This window comes from Carcharodon carcharias, chromosome 6 (assembly GCF_017639515.1).
Source record: "Carcharodon carcharias isolate sCarCar2 chromosome 6, sCarCar2.pri, whole genome shotgun sequence".
Lineage (NCBI taxonomy): Eukaryota > Metazoa > Chordata > Chondrichthyes > Lamniformes > Lamnidae > Carcharodon > Carcharodon carcharias.
Genome location: NC_054472.1, coordinates 155,109,942 through 155,125,621, shown reverse-complemented (window position 1 = coordinate 155,125,621; position 15,680 = coordinate 155,109,942). Strand labels below are relative to the sequence as shown.

Sequence of the window (15,680 nt, the reverse complement as noted above, 5' to 3'; positions counted from 1 at the left end):
CAAAGGAAAACCAAGCTGGTTGAAATCAAGTTATGCACTACCCTCACCTACTTGCTCAGGGCTTTAGCTAGATTAAAATGACACCATTATCTTCGATCTTAGATGTTTCTTTTGAGATCTCTTTTGAAATACATTATAAAGAAACCTGCGTTTTACAATTTTACAAAATAACATAGGGCAGTTTGTATGCAGAGACACAGATTCTTCAGGAGGAAAGCACAAGTAGACAAACAAGGGCAAATGGAATCCTTGGTTTTCTTTCCAGAATAAAAATTGGGGAGGCATAACCTTAGGCTGCAGCTGGAGTATTGTGTACAGTTTTAACATTCCATTATAAGAAGGATATCAAAACTTTAGAAAAAATGCATGTTGGATCCACTAACTGTGTGGGGTAACAGTCATAAAAGAAGAGTGGAGAAATGAGTTTTTTTTCACTAGATCAATGAAGATATAGAACAAAAACAGAAATACCTGGAAACACTCAGCAGGTCTGGCAGCATCGGCGGAGAAGAACAAAGTTGACGTTTCGAGTCCTCATAACCCTTCAACAGAACTAAGTAGAAATAGGAAAGAGGTGACATATAAGCTGGTTGGGGGGGGAAGAAGCGGGGTGGGGGGATGGGGGGGGTGGTGTTGGACAAGCAAGCAGTGATGGCAACAGATAACCAAAAGATGTCAGAGACAAAAGAACAAAGAGGTGTTGAAGGTGATGATATTATCTAAAGGAATGTGCTAATTAAGATTGGAGAGCAGGATGAGCAAGGTAGCTCTAGTGGAGGTGGGGTGAAATAAACCATGGATAGAATACATTTAAAAATGAAGGAAATAGGTGGGAAAAGAAAAATCTATATAAATTATTGGAAAAAATAAAAGGGAGGGGGAAGAAAGGGGGTGGGGATGGAGGAGGGAGTTCAAGATCTAAAGTTGTTGAACTCAATATTCAGTCCGGAAGGCTGTAAAGTGCCTAGTCGGAAGATGAGGTGCTGTTCCTTCAATTTGCGTTGAGCTTCACTGGAACAATGCAGCAAGCCAAGGACAGACATGTGGGCAAGAGAGCAGGGTGGAGCGTTAAAATGGCAAGCAACAGGGAGATCTGGGTCATTCTTGTGGACAGACCGAAGGTGTTCTGCAAAGCGGTCGTCCAGTCTGCATTTGGTCTCTCCAGTGTAGAAGAAACCGCATCGGGAGCAATGAATGCAGTAGACTAAGTTGGGGGAAATGCAAGTGAAATGCTGCTTCACTTGAAAGGAGTGTTTGGGCCCTTGGACGGTGAGGAGAGAGGAAGTGAGGGGGCAGGTGTTGCATATTTTGCGTTTGCATGGGGAGGTGCCGTAGGTGGGGGTTGAGGAGTAGGGGGTGATGGAGGAGTGGACCAGGGTGTCCCAGAGGGAACAATCCCTACGGAATGCCGCCGGGGGGGTGAAGGGAAGATGTGTTTGGTGGTGGCATCATGCAGGAGTTGGCGGAAATGGCGGAGGATGATCCTTTGAATGCGGAGGCTGGTGGGGTGATAAGTGAGGACAAGGGGGACCCTATCATGTTTCTGGGAGGGAGGAGAAGGTGTGAGGGCGGATGCGCGGGAGATGGGCCAGACACGGTTGAGGGCCCTGTCAACTACCGTGGGTGGAAAACCTCAGTTAAGGAAGAAGGAAGACATGTCAGAGGAACTGTTTTTGAAGGTAGCATCATCAGAACAGATGCAACGGAGGCGAAGGAACTGAGAGAATGGGATGGAGTCCTTACAGGAAGCAGGGTGTGAGGAGCTGTAGTCGAGGTACCTGTGGGAGTCGGTAGGCTTGTAATGGATATTGGTAGACAGTTTATCACCAGAAATTGAGACAGAGAAGTCAAGGAAGGGAAGGGAAGTGTCAGAGATGGACCATGTGAAAATGATGGAGGGTGGAGATTGGAAGCAAAATTAATAAATTTTTCCAGGTCTCGACGAGAGCATGAAGCAGCACTGAAGTAATCATCAATGTACCAGAGAAAGAGTTGTGGGAGGGGGCCGGAGTAGGACTGGAACAAGGAATGTTCCACATATCCCATAAAGAGACAGGCATAGCTAGGGGCCATACGGGTACCCATAGCCACACCTTTTATTTGGAGGAAGTGAGAGGAGTTAAAGGAGAAATTGTTCAGTTTGAGAACAAATTCAGCCAGATGGAGGAGAGTAGTGGTGGATGGGGATTGTTCGGGCCTCTGTTCGAGGAAGAAGCTGAGACGCCTCAGACCATCTTGGTGGGGGATGGAGGTGTAGAGGGATTGGACGTCCATGGTGAAGAAGAAGCGGTTGGAGCCAGGGAACTGGAAATTGTTGATGTGACGTAAGGTGTCAGAGGAATCACGGATGTAGGTGGGAAGGGACTGGACAAGGGGAGAGAGAATGGAGTCAAGATAGCAAGAAATGAGTTCTGTGGGGCAGGAACAGGCTGACACAATTGGTCTGCCAGGACAGTCCTGTTTGTAGATTTTGGGTAGGAGGTAGAAGCGGGCCGTCCGAGGTTGGGCGACTATCAGGTTGGAAGCTGTGGGAGGAAGTTCTCCAGAGGAGATGAGGTCAGTGACAGTTCTGGAAACAATGGCTTGATGTTCAGTGGTGGGGTCATGGTCCAGGGGGAGGTAGGAGGAAGTGTCTGCGAGTTGACGCTCAGCCTCCGCATGGTAGAGATCAGTGCGCCAGACAACAACAGCACCACCCTTGTCAGCGGGTTTGATGACAATGTTAGGGTTGGACCTGAGAGAATGGAGTGCAGTAAGTTCAGAGAGAGACAGATTAGAATGGGTGAGAGGAGCAGAGAAATTGAGATGACTAATGTCACGCTGACGGTTCTCAATGAAAAGATCAAGAGAAGGTAAGAATGAAGACATAGGGTTGACCTAATGGAGGTTATCAATTCAAGATTACAATTCATGATAAAATAGACAATAGTAGGTTGTTTCTAATTGTCAGTGATGAGAAGATGCAAATATAATGGCCGGGATTTTGTTATAGTAATTATGTCAGCATTGCTGTCATTACTCCACTAAAACTGACAGAAATTGTTCGAGTCTGCACGTGCTCAGAATAATCCCGTAATCCAGAAGTTACTGTAGGTGATTCTATGCTTCTCCAGAGGATGAATTGTTGAGACAGCCACAGACTGAAATCAGTGGAAAATCTGATGAGAACTACCACTTTTACACTGTTAGTCTCACTGTAAAAACCCTTGAAAACATTGAGTAAGGTGTAACTGGATTTTAACTAACTTCATAAATACTTCTAAACACCTTCACTTGTATTTGTAGAATTGTATAATAATATATTGTATTATAATAAACATTCCACATATTTAATAAATTAAAGGTTTTTGCATTGATATTTTAGCTTCCATCTAAATCCAATCATAATCATTTATTTCACTACCTGAAAACTTAAATTGTAAGTGAAGGATAATCTTAACTTCCTGGTTTGCTGGCTGTGGACATAACTCAATGTGATTGGCTGCTTAACCTGCTTGTTGCTAGCACTGCAGCTTTTTATCTGGAGAGCCCCCTGATTTGGCACCAGATTTGCCATTGTGAAAGGGGGAATCCATGCCACAGAGACCACTAGGTCTTTGTGAGCAGTTTTCTTTAAGGCTAATGGCAATTGCTGTTTCTTCACTGCTGACTGTAAAATCCAAACCAATGTATCTTCAGTGGAAGAATGGTGTAAATGGAAGGTTTTCTACCCCCCTCAGGGCAGCTGGACTATGTGAATGTATAGCTGCTTGATCTCTGAAACCTTAACAGATGTAAGCATTTCAGACCCTCTAGACTGTTACATCATCCAATCACATCCTAGCTGAACCGCACTTCAGCACTATTTATTTGTCCCTGATATCCCTTCCGAATAAACAATCCTTAATCTCAGTCTTTGTAATGAAAATTGCGAAAATTGTCGAGGAGCAGGAAACAAAGATCAACCATGATTTCCATTTCTGATCATTTTCCAGTGCCATGTGTTGGACCAGTCCATGTGTGAATTCCAGGGGAGGGCAAAATCAGATGAGGAGATGCTCTCCTCTTCACCCTCCCAAAAGAAAAGGCTGCTGACACCCGCTATCAAGGATGACAGAGGAATAATAGTGTCAGAAGATGTTGAGGATGAAGTTCAAAATAGAGGGAAAATCAACAAGTGTTGTGGATAGGATGTCCATAATAGAATCACATATGAACTCGAGTGGGGGTGGGCTTGATGGATTAAATGAACGTTCCTCACTTTAAAAAAAAATGGTTGTTTCTGAAATACTTTGAATAAGTTGACAGTAATCCCCAATGAAAAAACATGGTTTTAACCTCAGCAGCTCTATCATCAACCACCCTGTAAATTTACATCCAATAAGTACATGTTTTATCTCAACTTACACACATACATATCCTTGATTTCTGTGTCCATTTACATGCTTCTTGTCCCCACTAAATAGTTCCTGTGTGCCCGGATTTAGCACATGCACACCTTGTATCAGCTGAACAGCAAGAATAACTCAACAGGAGCACAAAAATAAAGGGTATAGAGGAAGAATTTTAAAAAGTAGTGAAAATACCAGTCAAATGAGTGCTGTGGTGGGTTAGAAATTGTCCCTGTGGCTCTAGGTCCTGTTCCAAATCTAAACCTTGAAAAGTTGGATGAAAGTTTCCTCTACCTAATGGCTATTAGCCCTGGTGTTAAAAACGTATTGGCCATCTCAATCCCAGTTCTTAGTGGTGCAAAACAGTTCATGGTTCAATACTGATTAGCAAACTTTGCTCGGAGAAGCCATGAGTTGGTTGCTGTGGGAGAAAGATTGCCATAAGATGTTTAATGAGGGATGTAAACATACATTGTCAGGATTTGGCAATATTGATGAAGTTCAACTCTCAATACATGGTTAGCATGTTCCACTCATAATTTTAACTTAACTATTTGATTTGCAATCCTTCTTCCTTCTATCCTAATCAATACATAATCAGTTAATAAATTTACTTCTTTCAAAAAGATGACAGTAACAGTAAATCAGACTTGTCGGCTGGGACTTCTCATCCTCCAACCGACGAATTGTCAGTCTAATTTGAGCAGACTGCAGCAAGATATGGGATATGGAAATATTTTACCATATCACTGACAATTTTCTATATCTCTTGGGTTTCCACCAGGATGGGGTAATGTCCAAAGGATGTAGCATGGATACGAAACATGCAATGACATGCATCCTCAAACCAAAAGTTCTACCCTGGCTAAGAAATGGTTTGAATTTCTAAAGCCTCAAAACTTTGTATCACAGTTGAAGTACAACCAATTTCATAGGCCAAGAGGGTAGACTTCAACGTCTTTTGAGTTCTCATTTTGAAGCACCTCGGAGGCTGCCAGCAACCTGACATTGCCACAGGCCTCTTGAATGCCAACGCATCAAATCTTTGCCTCCAATCCAGGCAAATGTGCCAAAGGCAAACCAAAGAAACTTTAATGACCCCAATGGCACAAAACCGCCAAGGAACACCTCTTTGGGGTGAGCAAATGTCCAATACCTATAAGCAGAAAGTTTGGGGCTGCTACCCATGGTGCAACTAACATTTTGAGTGTGGCATTTTAGGAAAGCTGGTTTGGATGAATTTAAAATCATGGATAACAAATTCCATTTTCAGGGCTTTAAGACCCTCCCTATCTATTAGTGTTCCATTTAATGGTAATTAAATAGTTAAAAAACAAATAAATTGCATTGATATGGCATATTATCATATCACAAAGTGTTTCACATCTAAAATGAGATAAAATCCCTGTACAACAAGATCATAGCAACAGAAGGTGATGAATAATCACATGTTTGCCATGGAGAAAAAAGCCAGAAGTGAGATACATTCATAAACAGGGACCCATTCTCTGCAAACAAAGGGAACCTGTTCAAGCCTTTATGGAATGATCCAAGAGCTTGGGAACCCTATAGTTCCCATTGCTTTCTCCATTGCAATTTCTCAGCCAAAGTTAACTTGTTAACCATTCATGACACTTTTCTCCTGTAGTATAAATTATTGTGATCATTCAAAATTTGGCATTCTTGCATTTGTCCTGGTAAGTACAAGATGAAAAACTTCAGCAATGTGTCTCTCTTTACGCAATGTCTAGAGGATTAGAATGCAAGGGGGTAGAAGTTATGCTACAGCTATACAAAGCCCTGGTTAGACCACAACTAGAGTACTGTGAACAGTTCTGGGCACTAGAAGGGAGTGCAGTGTAGGTTTACCAGAATAATACCTAGACTCCCAGAGATAAATTATGAGGAGAGATTACACAAACTAGGCTTGTACTCTCTGGAATTTAGATGGTTAATGGGTATTTTGATTCAAGCATTCAAGGATATTAAGGGGAATCAATAACATAGGTAGAGAGAATCAATTTCTGTTGGTTGGGGAATTTAGGACTGAGGGGATTAGTGTAAAAATTACAGCCAAGTCTTTCAAGAATTAAATTAGGAATTACTTGTACAAACAAAGGGTGATGGAAGTTTGGAACTTTCTACTACATATGGCAATTGATCATAGACCAATTGTTAATTTTAAATCTGAGATTGATAGATCTTTGTTAACCATGAATTTTTAAGGGATATGGATCAAATGTGAGCCTGTGGATTTAGGTTGTAGATCTGCCGTAGTCTCACTGAATGGTGGAACAGGCTGGAGGAACTAAATTACCTATTCTTGCTCCTGTGTTCTTATGTTCCTACATATTGCAATGAGATTTTTAGCAGGGAGATGGGATCTTGGTTTAGTATCTAAACCAAAAGAAAGCTCCTCTGCCAAAGCAACTTGTCCTCAGTATTGCACTGAAAAATAAACACAGTATGCTATTACAAAAACAGAATTACTTAGAAAAACTCAGCAGGTCTGGCAGCATCGGTGGAGAAGAAAAGAGTTGATGTTTCGAGTCCTCATGACCCTTCAACAGAACTAGGAGTTCTGTTTTAACAGTATGCTATTAGCTCTCCAATCACTGGTGAGCTGAACTGTTGAACTATCTGATTGTGGCGCAAAATTAATTATTCGTTTTGGGGCATTATTTTTGAAAAGTATTCACCTATAAAAGCACAGTATCAGTCTTTTCGTAATAAACTGAACTGATGGTGCCTTCTCACAAATGGAGGTATATGCCGACGTGTGAGACACTATGGGAATATACAACCACCCATTCCAAGCATCACAAGAATAGTGATCCAGTTATGCACTGCCACCATCAATAAAATGCTCTGACCATAATGTAACAGTAGTACTACAACAGGAACAGGGAGGCAATGGCAGTGTGGTAACATCACTGGACTAGTAATCTAGAGGCCCAGGCTAATGCTCTGGGGAAATATGTTCAAATCCCATTGTGGCTCCTGGTAGAATTTATATTTAGTTAATTAAGAAACTCAATTAAATAACAAAAACCTGGAGTTGAAAGCTAGTGTCAGTAATGGTGCCATGAAACTATTATCGATTGTTGTTAAAAACCCATCTGGTTCACTGACATCCATTAGGGAAGGAAATATGCTGAGATAAAAGCAAAATACTGCAGATGCTGGAAATCTGAAACAAAAACAAAAACAAAAATATCTGGAAAAGCTCAGCAGGTCTGACAGCATCTGCGGAGAGGAATACAGTTGATATTTCGAGTCCGTATGACTCTTCATCAGAACTAAGGAAATAGAGAAATGAGGTGAAATATAAGCTGGTAGACCTGCTGAGTTTTTCTAGGTATTTTTGTTTTTGTTGAAGGAAATATGCTGTCCTTACCTGGTCTGACCTACATGTGAATCCAGACCCATGGCAATGTGGTTCACAACAGAAACATAGACAGAACTAAGTGATCCCACAACTAATGCATCAGGTCAAAGTTCTGCAGTCCTGTCGCATCCAGTTGTGAAAAGTGGTGAACAATAAAACAAGTAACAGGAGGAAGAGGCTCCACAAATATCCCCAACCTCAATGATGGGGGAGCCGAGCACATCAGTGCACTTGTAACCATCTTCAGTAGGTGTTCTATGTTGACCTCCTCCTAACGTCCCCAGCATCAGAGATGCTAGTATTCAGCCAATTTGACTCACTCAATATGATGTCAAGAACTGGCTGAAGGCTCTGGATACTGCAAAGGCTATGGGCCTTGACAACATCCAGCAGTAGTACTGAAGCTTTGTGTTCCAAAACTAGCTGCGCCCCTAGCCAAGCTGTTCCACTATAGCTACAACACTGGCATCTATCTGACAATGTAGAAAATTGTCCAGAAAAAGCAGGACAAATCCAACCTGGCAAATTGCTGTGTGGAGGCTGGGTCTTTAAATTTATTCAAGGCAGAGTTATATTTTAAATAGACAAAGTAGTAAAGGTTTATGGGGGCAGTCAGGGAGGTGGAGCTGAGACCACAACCAGGTCAGCCATGATCATATTGAAAGGCAGAGCAGGTTTGAAGGGCCAAATGGCCTACTCCTACTTCTATGTCCTATCTTCCTATTACAATAACCTGATTACAAATGTTCAGTTTGGATACCAAGGTCACTTGGTTCCTGACCTCATTTTAGCCTTGGTCCAAACATGGGCAAAAGAGCTGAATTACAGAGAGGAAGTGAGAGTGACTGCCCTTGACATCAAGGCAGCATCAAGTACATCAAGGACCCCTGATAAAAATGAAATCAATGGGCATTGGTGTAGGGGAACTCTCCTCTGGTTGGTGTCATATCTAGCAGAAAGCAAGATGATTGTAGTTTTTGGAGGCCAATCATCTCAGTCCCAGGAGCTCCTCAGGGTAGTGTCCTAGGCCCAAACATGTTTAGCTGATTCATCAATGACCTTCATAAGGTCAGAAATGGGGATGTTTGCTGATGATTGCACAATTTTTAGTAGCATTCATGACTCCTCAGATACTGAAGCAGTCAGTGTCCATATGCAGCAAGATCTTGACAACATTTAGACTTGGGCTGCTAAGTGGCAAGTGACATTAGCATCACACAGGTGCCAGGCAATAACCAACTCTAACAAGGGAGAATCTAACCATCTCCCCATGACATTTAATGGCCTTACCATCACTGAACCCAGTATCAACATCCTGGGGGTTACCACTGACCAGAAATGGAACTGGATCAGCCATAAAAATACTGTGGCTACAAAAGTAGGTCAGAGGCTGGGAAGTTAGCAGTGAATAACTCACCTCCTGATTCCCCAAAGCCTGTCCACCATCTAGAAGGCACAAGTCAGGAATGTGATGGAATACTCTTCACTTGCCTGGATTACTGCAGCTCCAAGAACATTCAAGAACTTTATTGGCACCCCAACCACCAATCTAAACATTTACTCTCTCCATCGCAGATGCACAATGGCAACAGTGTGCACTATATACAAGATGCACTGCAGCAACTCACCAAGGCTTCTTCAACAGTACCTTCCAAACCCATAACTTTTACCACCTAGGAGGGCAAGGGCAGTAGACTCATGGGAATGCCACCACCTGCAAGTTTCCCTTCAAGTTACACACCACCTTGACTTAGGAACTACATCACCATTCCTTGGCTGTCACTGGATCAAAATCACGGAACTTCCTCCCACTGTGGGTGCATCTGCACCAGATGGACTGCAGCAGTCAAGAGGGAAGCTCATCAATATCTTTCCAAGGGATAGGCAATAAATGCTGGCCTTGCCAGCGATGCCTATATCCCATGAAGTAATTAAAAGTATTTACAACTGCAGTGGTTCAAGGAGAAAGCCACCACCTTCTCAAGGGGATCTCATGATGGGCAATAAATATTGGCTTTACACGTGATAACCACATCCTGAGACTGAGCACAAATGAAGTTTGGCAACTGTTTCCTGCATCAATGAACTCACCTGTGTGTACAATTCCAGAACCAAAAAGTCACATATCTGAATTTATTCTAGTTGAGAATGTTGAAATAAATGATATAGCACCTACACATTATTGGTCGATCTTTAGATCCAAAATCTTTGCTGACAACATTTTACTGCATCAAGAATGAGCTGCTTCAGCTGTGCTGTTTGAAAAGAAACAGCAATTATAAGTTAATTTGCCTGGTTGTATCTGATAGTAATATAAAGGCTCCTAGATTAGATGATTACATATTTTTCCCCTAAATTTAATTATGTTCTGAAGGTGAACTAGAATGATTACTTTTAAAATAACGTCGTTCAATGATCAGGTAGGTCTCATTAGATTAGTGCGCTGCATCCAAACTATGCCACACCTCATGGGGCAACCTTTCACATTGATACTAGGTGCAAAAAGTGGGAAACAGGGCCATACAGCGGCACAGAAATGCCACAGTTTGGAAAGCACAAAGGTGTACAAAAATATGTCCACTACATTCAAAAAATTGGCTTCAATCTAAATACAGTATACAATCTCATTGAAATAGGAAATAACTTCTTCCTAACATTTTGGGAATACTATCCAAAACATGGTTTAAAAAAAGCATAAAATTTGTACTTTGACAATAATGAGAAGGCATGTGCAGTGGGTGGATTGACCATGCCAGTGTTTACATTGGCACAAGTGAACAATGGGCATTAGATCCAATGCATTTAACTTCCCTATTGACCTCAGGCTGTACAATTGCCTATTTGGACTTATTTCAATAAAATGAATACCTTTATACCCATTATCTGCAAGTTTCTTGATTTCACAGCTGTCAAAATGAAGCAGAGTAATAAAGCAAGAAATTTAACAGAATTAATTTGGGAACACAACCAAAGGTTTTCCAACACCAAAGCTTTCATTATCATGAACAATAACAGTCTAATTACTAGCTAATATCTTCTTTCTGTTTCTTGAGGCCTTTCCCATAATTTATGGCCAAGTAGGCAGATGGAATGAGAGTTTGAAAACTAGCAGAATGTACAGCTCTTGAGTTAAGACCTGGCAGAAACTTTGCTCATTTGATCATCAGAGTTTTCCAAGAGAAACATCCAGTCACCACAGGAGTGAGTGATGGCACAGGAAAATCTATGGTGAGTGGTTTGAACAATTCCAAAAGGAGGAACTGGGATACACTATTTGCTTGCTGTACAACCTAATAGTGTGCCTCAACCGCAACCTAAGAAGATCTCCCCCTATCTCATCAGTGGGAATTATTCCATTTTTCATGCCAACTGGTCATATGAATTGCCTTAACATCAATTTTGAGCCAAGCTGACATCAAATCATGTTGTAGAGCTAATTTGGAAATGCCTTTAAGTTTAGTCAGAACCCTCACAACTGAAACAAAACAGATCAGAATGTAGAAGCAATTGTCACTCAATGCAAGGTGTTTGGGTGAAATCACTTATACAAACAGTTCACACTATAAACTTAGACGCCTTGCTGCCAAGTGGACATGGCTTGTACGTTTGTATTGCAACAGTTTTTTCTCCTCATGTAGTGAAACCTTTCCAGTGGATTTCATTTTGCATTTAGCTGAAGCTTAATCTGCAACACATGACATTGCATTACTGCACTTTATTGAATCTCTCTCCACCTTTAAGATGTTTTTTACAATGTACCCATTTGATCAACCTGTCCTAATGATTCATTCTTTACCTAGGTTTCAACTTTTGACTGTTATGTAAACTCCTCTGTAGGCTACCCTAATACATTAAATATGCCATATAGTTGCAAGTTGTTGTTGTACTAACTCAGGGGCATTGATTTCAACTGATAGTGCACTGATAAATGCATTCATGTAAAAATTCCTTAATGAGCTACTTCAATTAAGCCATTAACTTGGTTACAGCGACTGCACCAAAACCACTTTATAGGGATGCTAATTTGGCTTGGGCTCTGGAGGACTGGTATTCATGAACCAACTCTCCATGCTTACATTGTTCTTAACCTGACATAGAGCAGGTTCTTTTTGTGGGTTTCTAATTCTGCCATTGGAACAAGGGAGCCAGATTTAGTCATGTAAACACAAGCAACTGACTCATAGGCATGGGTCTTTAAGAATCCAATCTTAATAAATGTTGGAATAAAAATAGCACAGCAAAATACTTTGGTGATGGGATACCAAAGCAAATTAAAGCTCTCAGTGTGATCTGCCAAATGGCAATGTTCTCTCCTCAGGTCCATATTGCTAAGCTCTTGCTTCAAACTATTAAGTAGAATGGTCTCCCCTTTCCAAAAACTCATTATGCAGCTCGATGTTAAAATTAATAATAATCGTGGTGCATCTTGAAATATTTTACTACATTAAAGGCGCTATATAAATGCAAATTGTTGTGTGGTCTGTTATTAACATAGAAGCACTTTAAGCAGCTCTGCAGTATCTGATCGGTGTTATAAAAGTCTTGCTCATATTAACTGCATATTCCTCACCAGCTGCAATAAGCAATTTTTTGCATATGCAGTTACTTTTTAAATCATCATTCTTGATAACAGATTATGGCCATTATAGTTTCTACATCAGGAATACAAGATCACATAAGTCAATAGTCAGACAGCAAAAAACTGCCTTAATCTTGTTAACCTCTTGATCTTGAACTACCACTGAACAAAAATTAACTCAGGAAAAGATAATTCATTCAAATGAAATATATTTGCTATTTTAGCATGGCTTTGTAGTAGGATTCCCAGTCTTTGTTTCAGAAAGTGAAGAGTTTGAACACCTCTCGAGTTAGTTCCAGCAAGGGGAAGTCAGAGCTCTAGCTCTGAATTCTGGGTTTGTGTCCTGTCAGGATGTTTAGGAGAGTGTGAATGGCTCCCTCCCCATTGAATGGATTGTGGAAGCCCATAAAACCCACCCAGTTGCATACAAGAACACAAAAAAAAGGAACAGTAGTAGACCATATAGCATGTTGAGCCTGCTCTGCCATTCAATATGATCGTGGCGGATCTTGGGCTTCAACTCCACTTTCCTGCCCAATGCCCATATCCCTTGATTCTCTGAGAGACCAAAGATCTGTCTATCCCAGTCCTAAATGTATTCATCAATGGAGCATCCACAACCCTCTGGGGTAGAGAATTCAAAAGGACTAATGGCCCTATCAACTGGTACAAAGATGGTTATGACCACCGAAAGGGGAGGTCATGTGCAGCCTGTCACACCTATTAATCAGCCTGAGAATCTTTCCACTACTTTGCACTATTCCCCAAAAGAGTGTGAAGATAGAAAATATTAACAAAATCATTCATTCAAAGATGTTAAAATGGTGCACAAAAAAAATCTTATAGAAAAGAGCCAATTATTACGAATGTTCTCATTTTTTAATGGACTTCATGTTTATGATGCCTTTGATCAATGTTGCTTTAAGAGGGCCTAAGAAACCTATTATGTTGCTGGGTCTCTTGACTCCCTCTCCCCCAAAGGCAGTATGAGGTATGCCAGCTTGCTTATTTTACTGCACTGTTACCAGCAGCAACACCATGTTCAGTAGCAGCGAGCAAAGCTCTGTTAAAGATGTACGGCGTTTATAGTTTACAAACACACAGCACGCATCATTTTTAAAAAGATTATTTGTTTTTGGGACATGTGTGAGGCTGGCAAGATTCCATTAACTGTCCATTACTAAAAGATAAAACACCTTTGAACTCCACACCCCTTGCAACATATGTGACAGAAAAAAGACAGTTCTTGTTGCTCCCAATCGGAGCTTTTCCATATATCCTCTCCGCCCCCCCCCCCCCCCCCTCAAAGCCAATGGCCCTTTAAACAGTTCAGGCCCCACTCTATCAGGATTAAACTCATCTGCTCAGCATTTTCAGTACACATCATCTATTCTCCATGGGGTTTCCCTGTACTTTTGTTTCCTGACATGAAATCTTCCACTAAGTTTTTTTTTAAAAAAAGAGTCGGTCTCGATTGAAACACTGCAATTAAATCAACCCCATTAAAACACTGGAAACGCAGTTTCGAGCTTTGCGTTTTAACAAGTCCTTTGGTAAGCAGCTGTGACTGCCACGACTCGGCATTTCACGGAAACCTTTACAGATGTTTCCAAGACACTTGTTCTCCAATTCCCTCGCCCTCCCCCATCCACCCCCACCACCCACCCTCCGAACAGTCAAGGAAGCCAAAAACTTTTGTGATACTCATTTAAATCTAAAAATATATTACATCTAGTTGCAATTAAATATCCCTGATTTAGGTGTTTTCCAAAAGAATGTTGCCACGAGTTTAGCGGAATTGAAGCATTATTGCAGGCAGCCTGTTCCAGCGCAGCTTCATTTTCCAGCCTTGCACTTATGCCAGATTCTCCAAGTGATATTGAATCCGTTTCTCTATTTTGCTCCTAAAGGAATCCCAAACCGTGCTACATCTTTTCTTCCCCCTCTTCAATCTCGTCTGCCAAATCACCTCCCCCGCCCCCCCCACCCCGCCTGCTTAACACAACTCAGAATGTAACGCTACTTCTATCTTTCACTTGCCCCCCACCCACCCCCCCAACCCCCGACTTGTTCTCCTTTTTGTCCTTTCTATATCTCCTCCTCCCCTTTAATGTAATCTCGCGGCTATCACTCTCATCCATCACTTCGACTCGACTCAACTCAACCCTTGACAGTCAGACTACTTTCGCCTTTTCTTTTTAGCAAAAAAGAAACGCTATCCAGCCGATAAGAACAAACAGGACGGACACCCAGTCACCTGAAGTATATTGCTTGCCACTAGAATCCAAAGCAGCAGCCGCTTCATTCCTGTAAAACGGTTGAAAATTCATTGAACCTCGAAGTTCAGACTTTAGCAGATTCACAAACTCACGATTCCAGCAGTTTGCATGGCCGAGCACGCAGTGCAATGAATGCAGTCCTCCCTATATTTCTCCTCTGTAAATTTAGCCTTTATTAATTCTCATGTGACGTCAGGATAACTGACAAGTATATTTTTTCCTTCACCCCCCTCCTCCGGTGTCTATTCCATTCTACCCACCTACTGTCGCACTCAGTACATTGCTGAGCTAGGACTTCTTAAAGGATCACCGCACCCAGCAAAGACAGCGGGCGACGGGAGCGCTCTGTTACTCCTCTGGGGCCATCGAATGGACTTGGTCTCCGTTTAGTTCTACCTCCCCTCACCCCACCTCCACGTTCCGCTCAATTTACAAAGCCAGAAGTTGCTGAGGACAAACGACACCGACCCAGCTACAAAAGAGACAATCAGGGGGAAAAATAACTGCTTCCTCATCGCTGTCCCGAGAGACAGTCCTTTGCATTTAAAGTATGTGGAACTTCGAATTTAATTAAGCAAGAAGCTGCTGAAGAAGATACAGGTAGCGAATTGAATCGAAATGGTTTCTTTCATTTATTAAGAAAAAAAAACTGAAGAGTTAGAAGCTGAAGATTTAAAATACATTGCTTATTCCAAGGGTTAATTATGAAAATCACAGACACACTATTAATATATAAATGATACATACACACGCTCATAAACCCAAATGCTGCCATTTACGTATTGGACTATATTATTGCTCATCTCTCTCATAATTTAATTTTAAGTAGATACATCTCTTTCAGCCTCAGTGTGCCCCCTCTTGATTTACAAGATGCCAGTACATCTCCCCCCTCCCCGCCCCCAACTGTGAAGGGAGGCGACAGGCTGCCGTGGCTAGAAGCACGGGTCGTTCAACTCGATTCCCACATTACTGCAAGTGGAATATATTCCCAGGCGGATCCAAGTGTGAGTGCTGGCGCAGCCTTAACTGGCTAGTGGTGAGATGCCAGGTAGGAAGGAAAA

General features: G+C 41.7%; 1 protein-coding gene across 1 annotated transcript in view; it reads right to left on the bottom strand.

Annotated features, from left to right (window-relative positions):
• ccn4b (cellular communication network factor 4b) overlaps nt 1–14,765 on the bottom strand; it is a 103,318-nt gene extending 88,553 nt beyond the window's left edge. Inside the window, exon 1 of the mRNA XM_041190573.1 lies at nt 14,595–14,765. Within this exon, the coding sequence (XP_041046507.1) occupies nt 14,595–14,642 (48 nt within the window). The 5' untranslated portion in view covers nt 14,643–14,765. The remainder of the gene's footprint in view (nt 1–14,594) is intronic.
• Nucleotides 14,766–15,680: the final 915 nt, after the last annotated feature.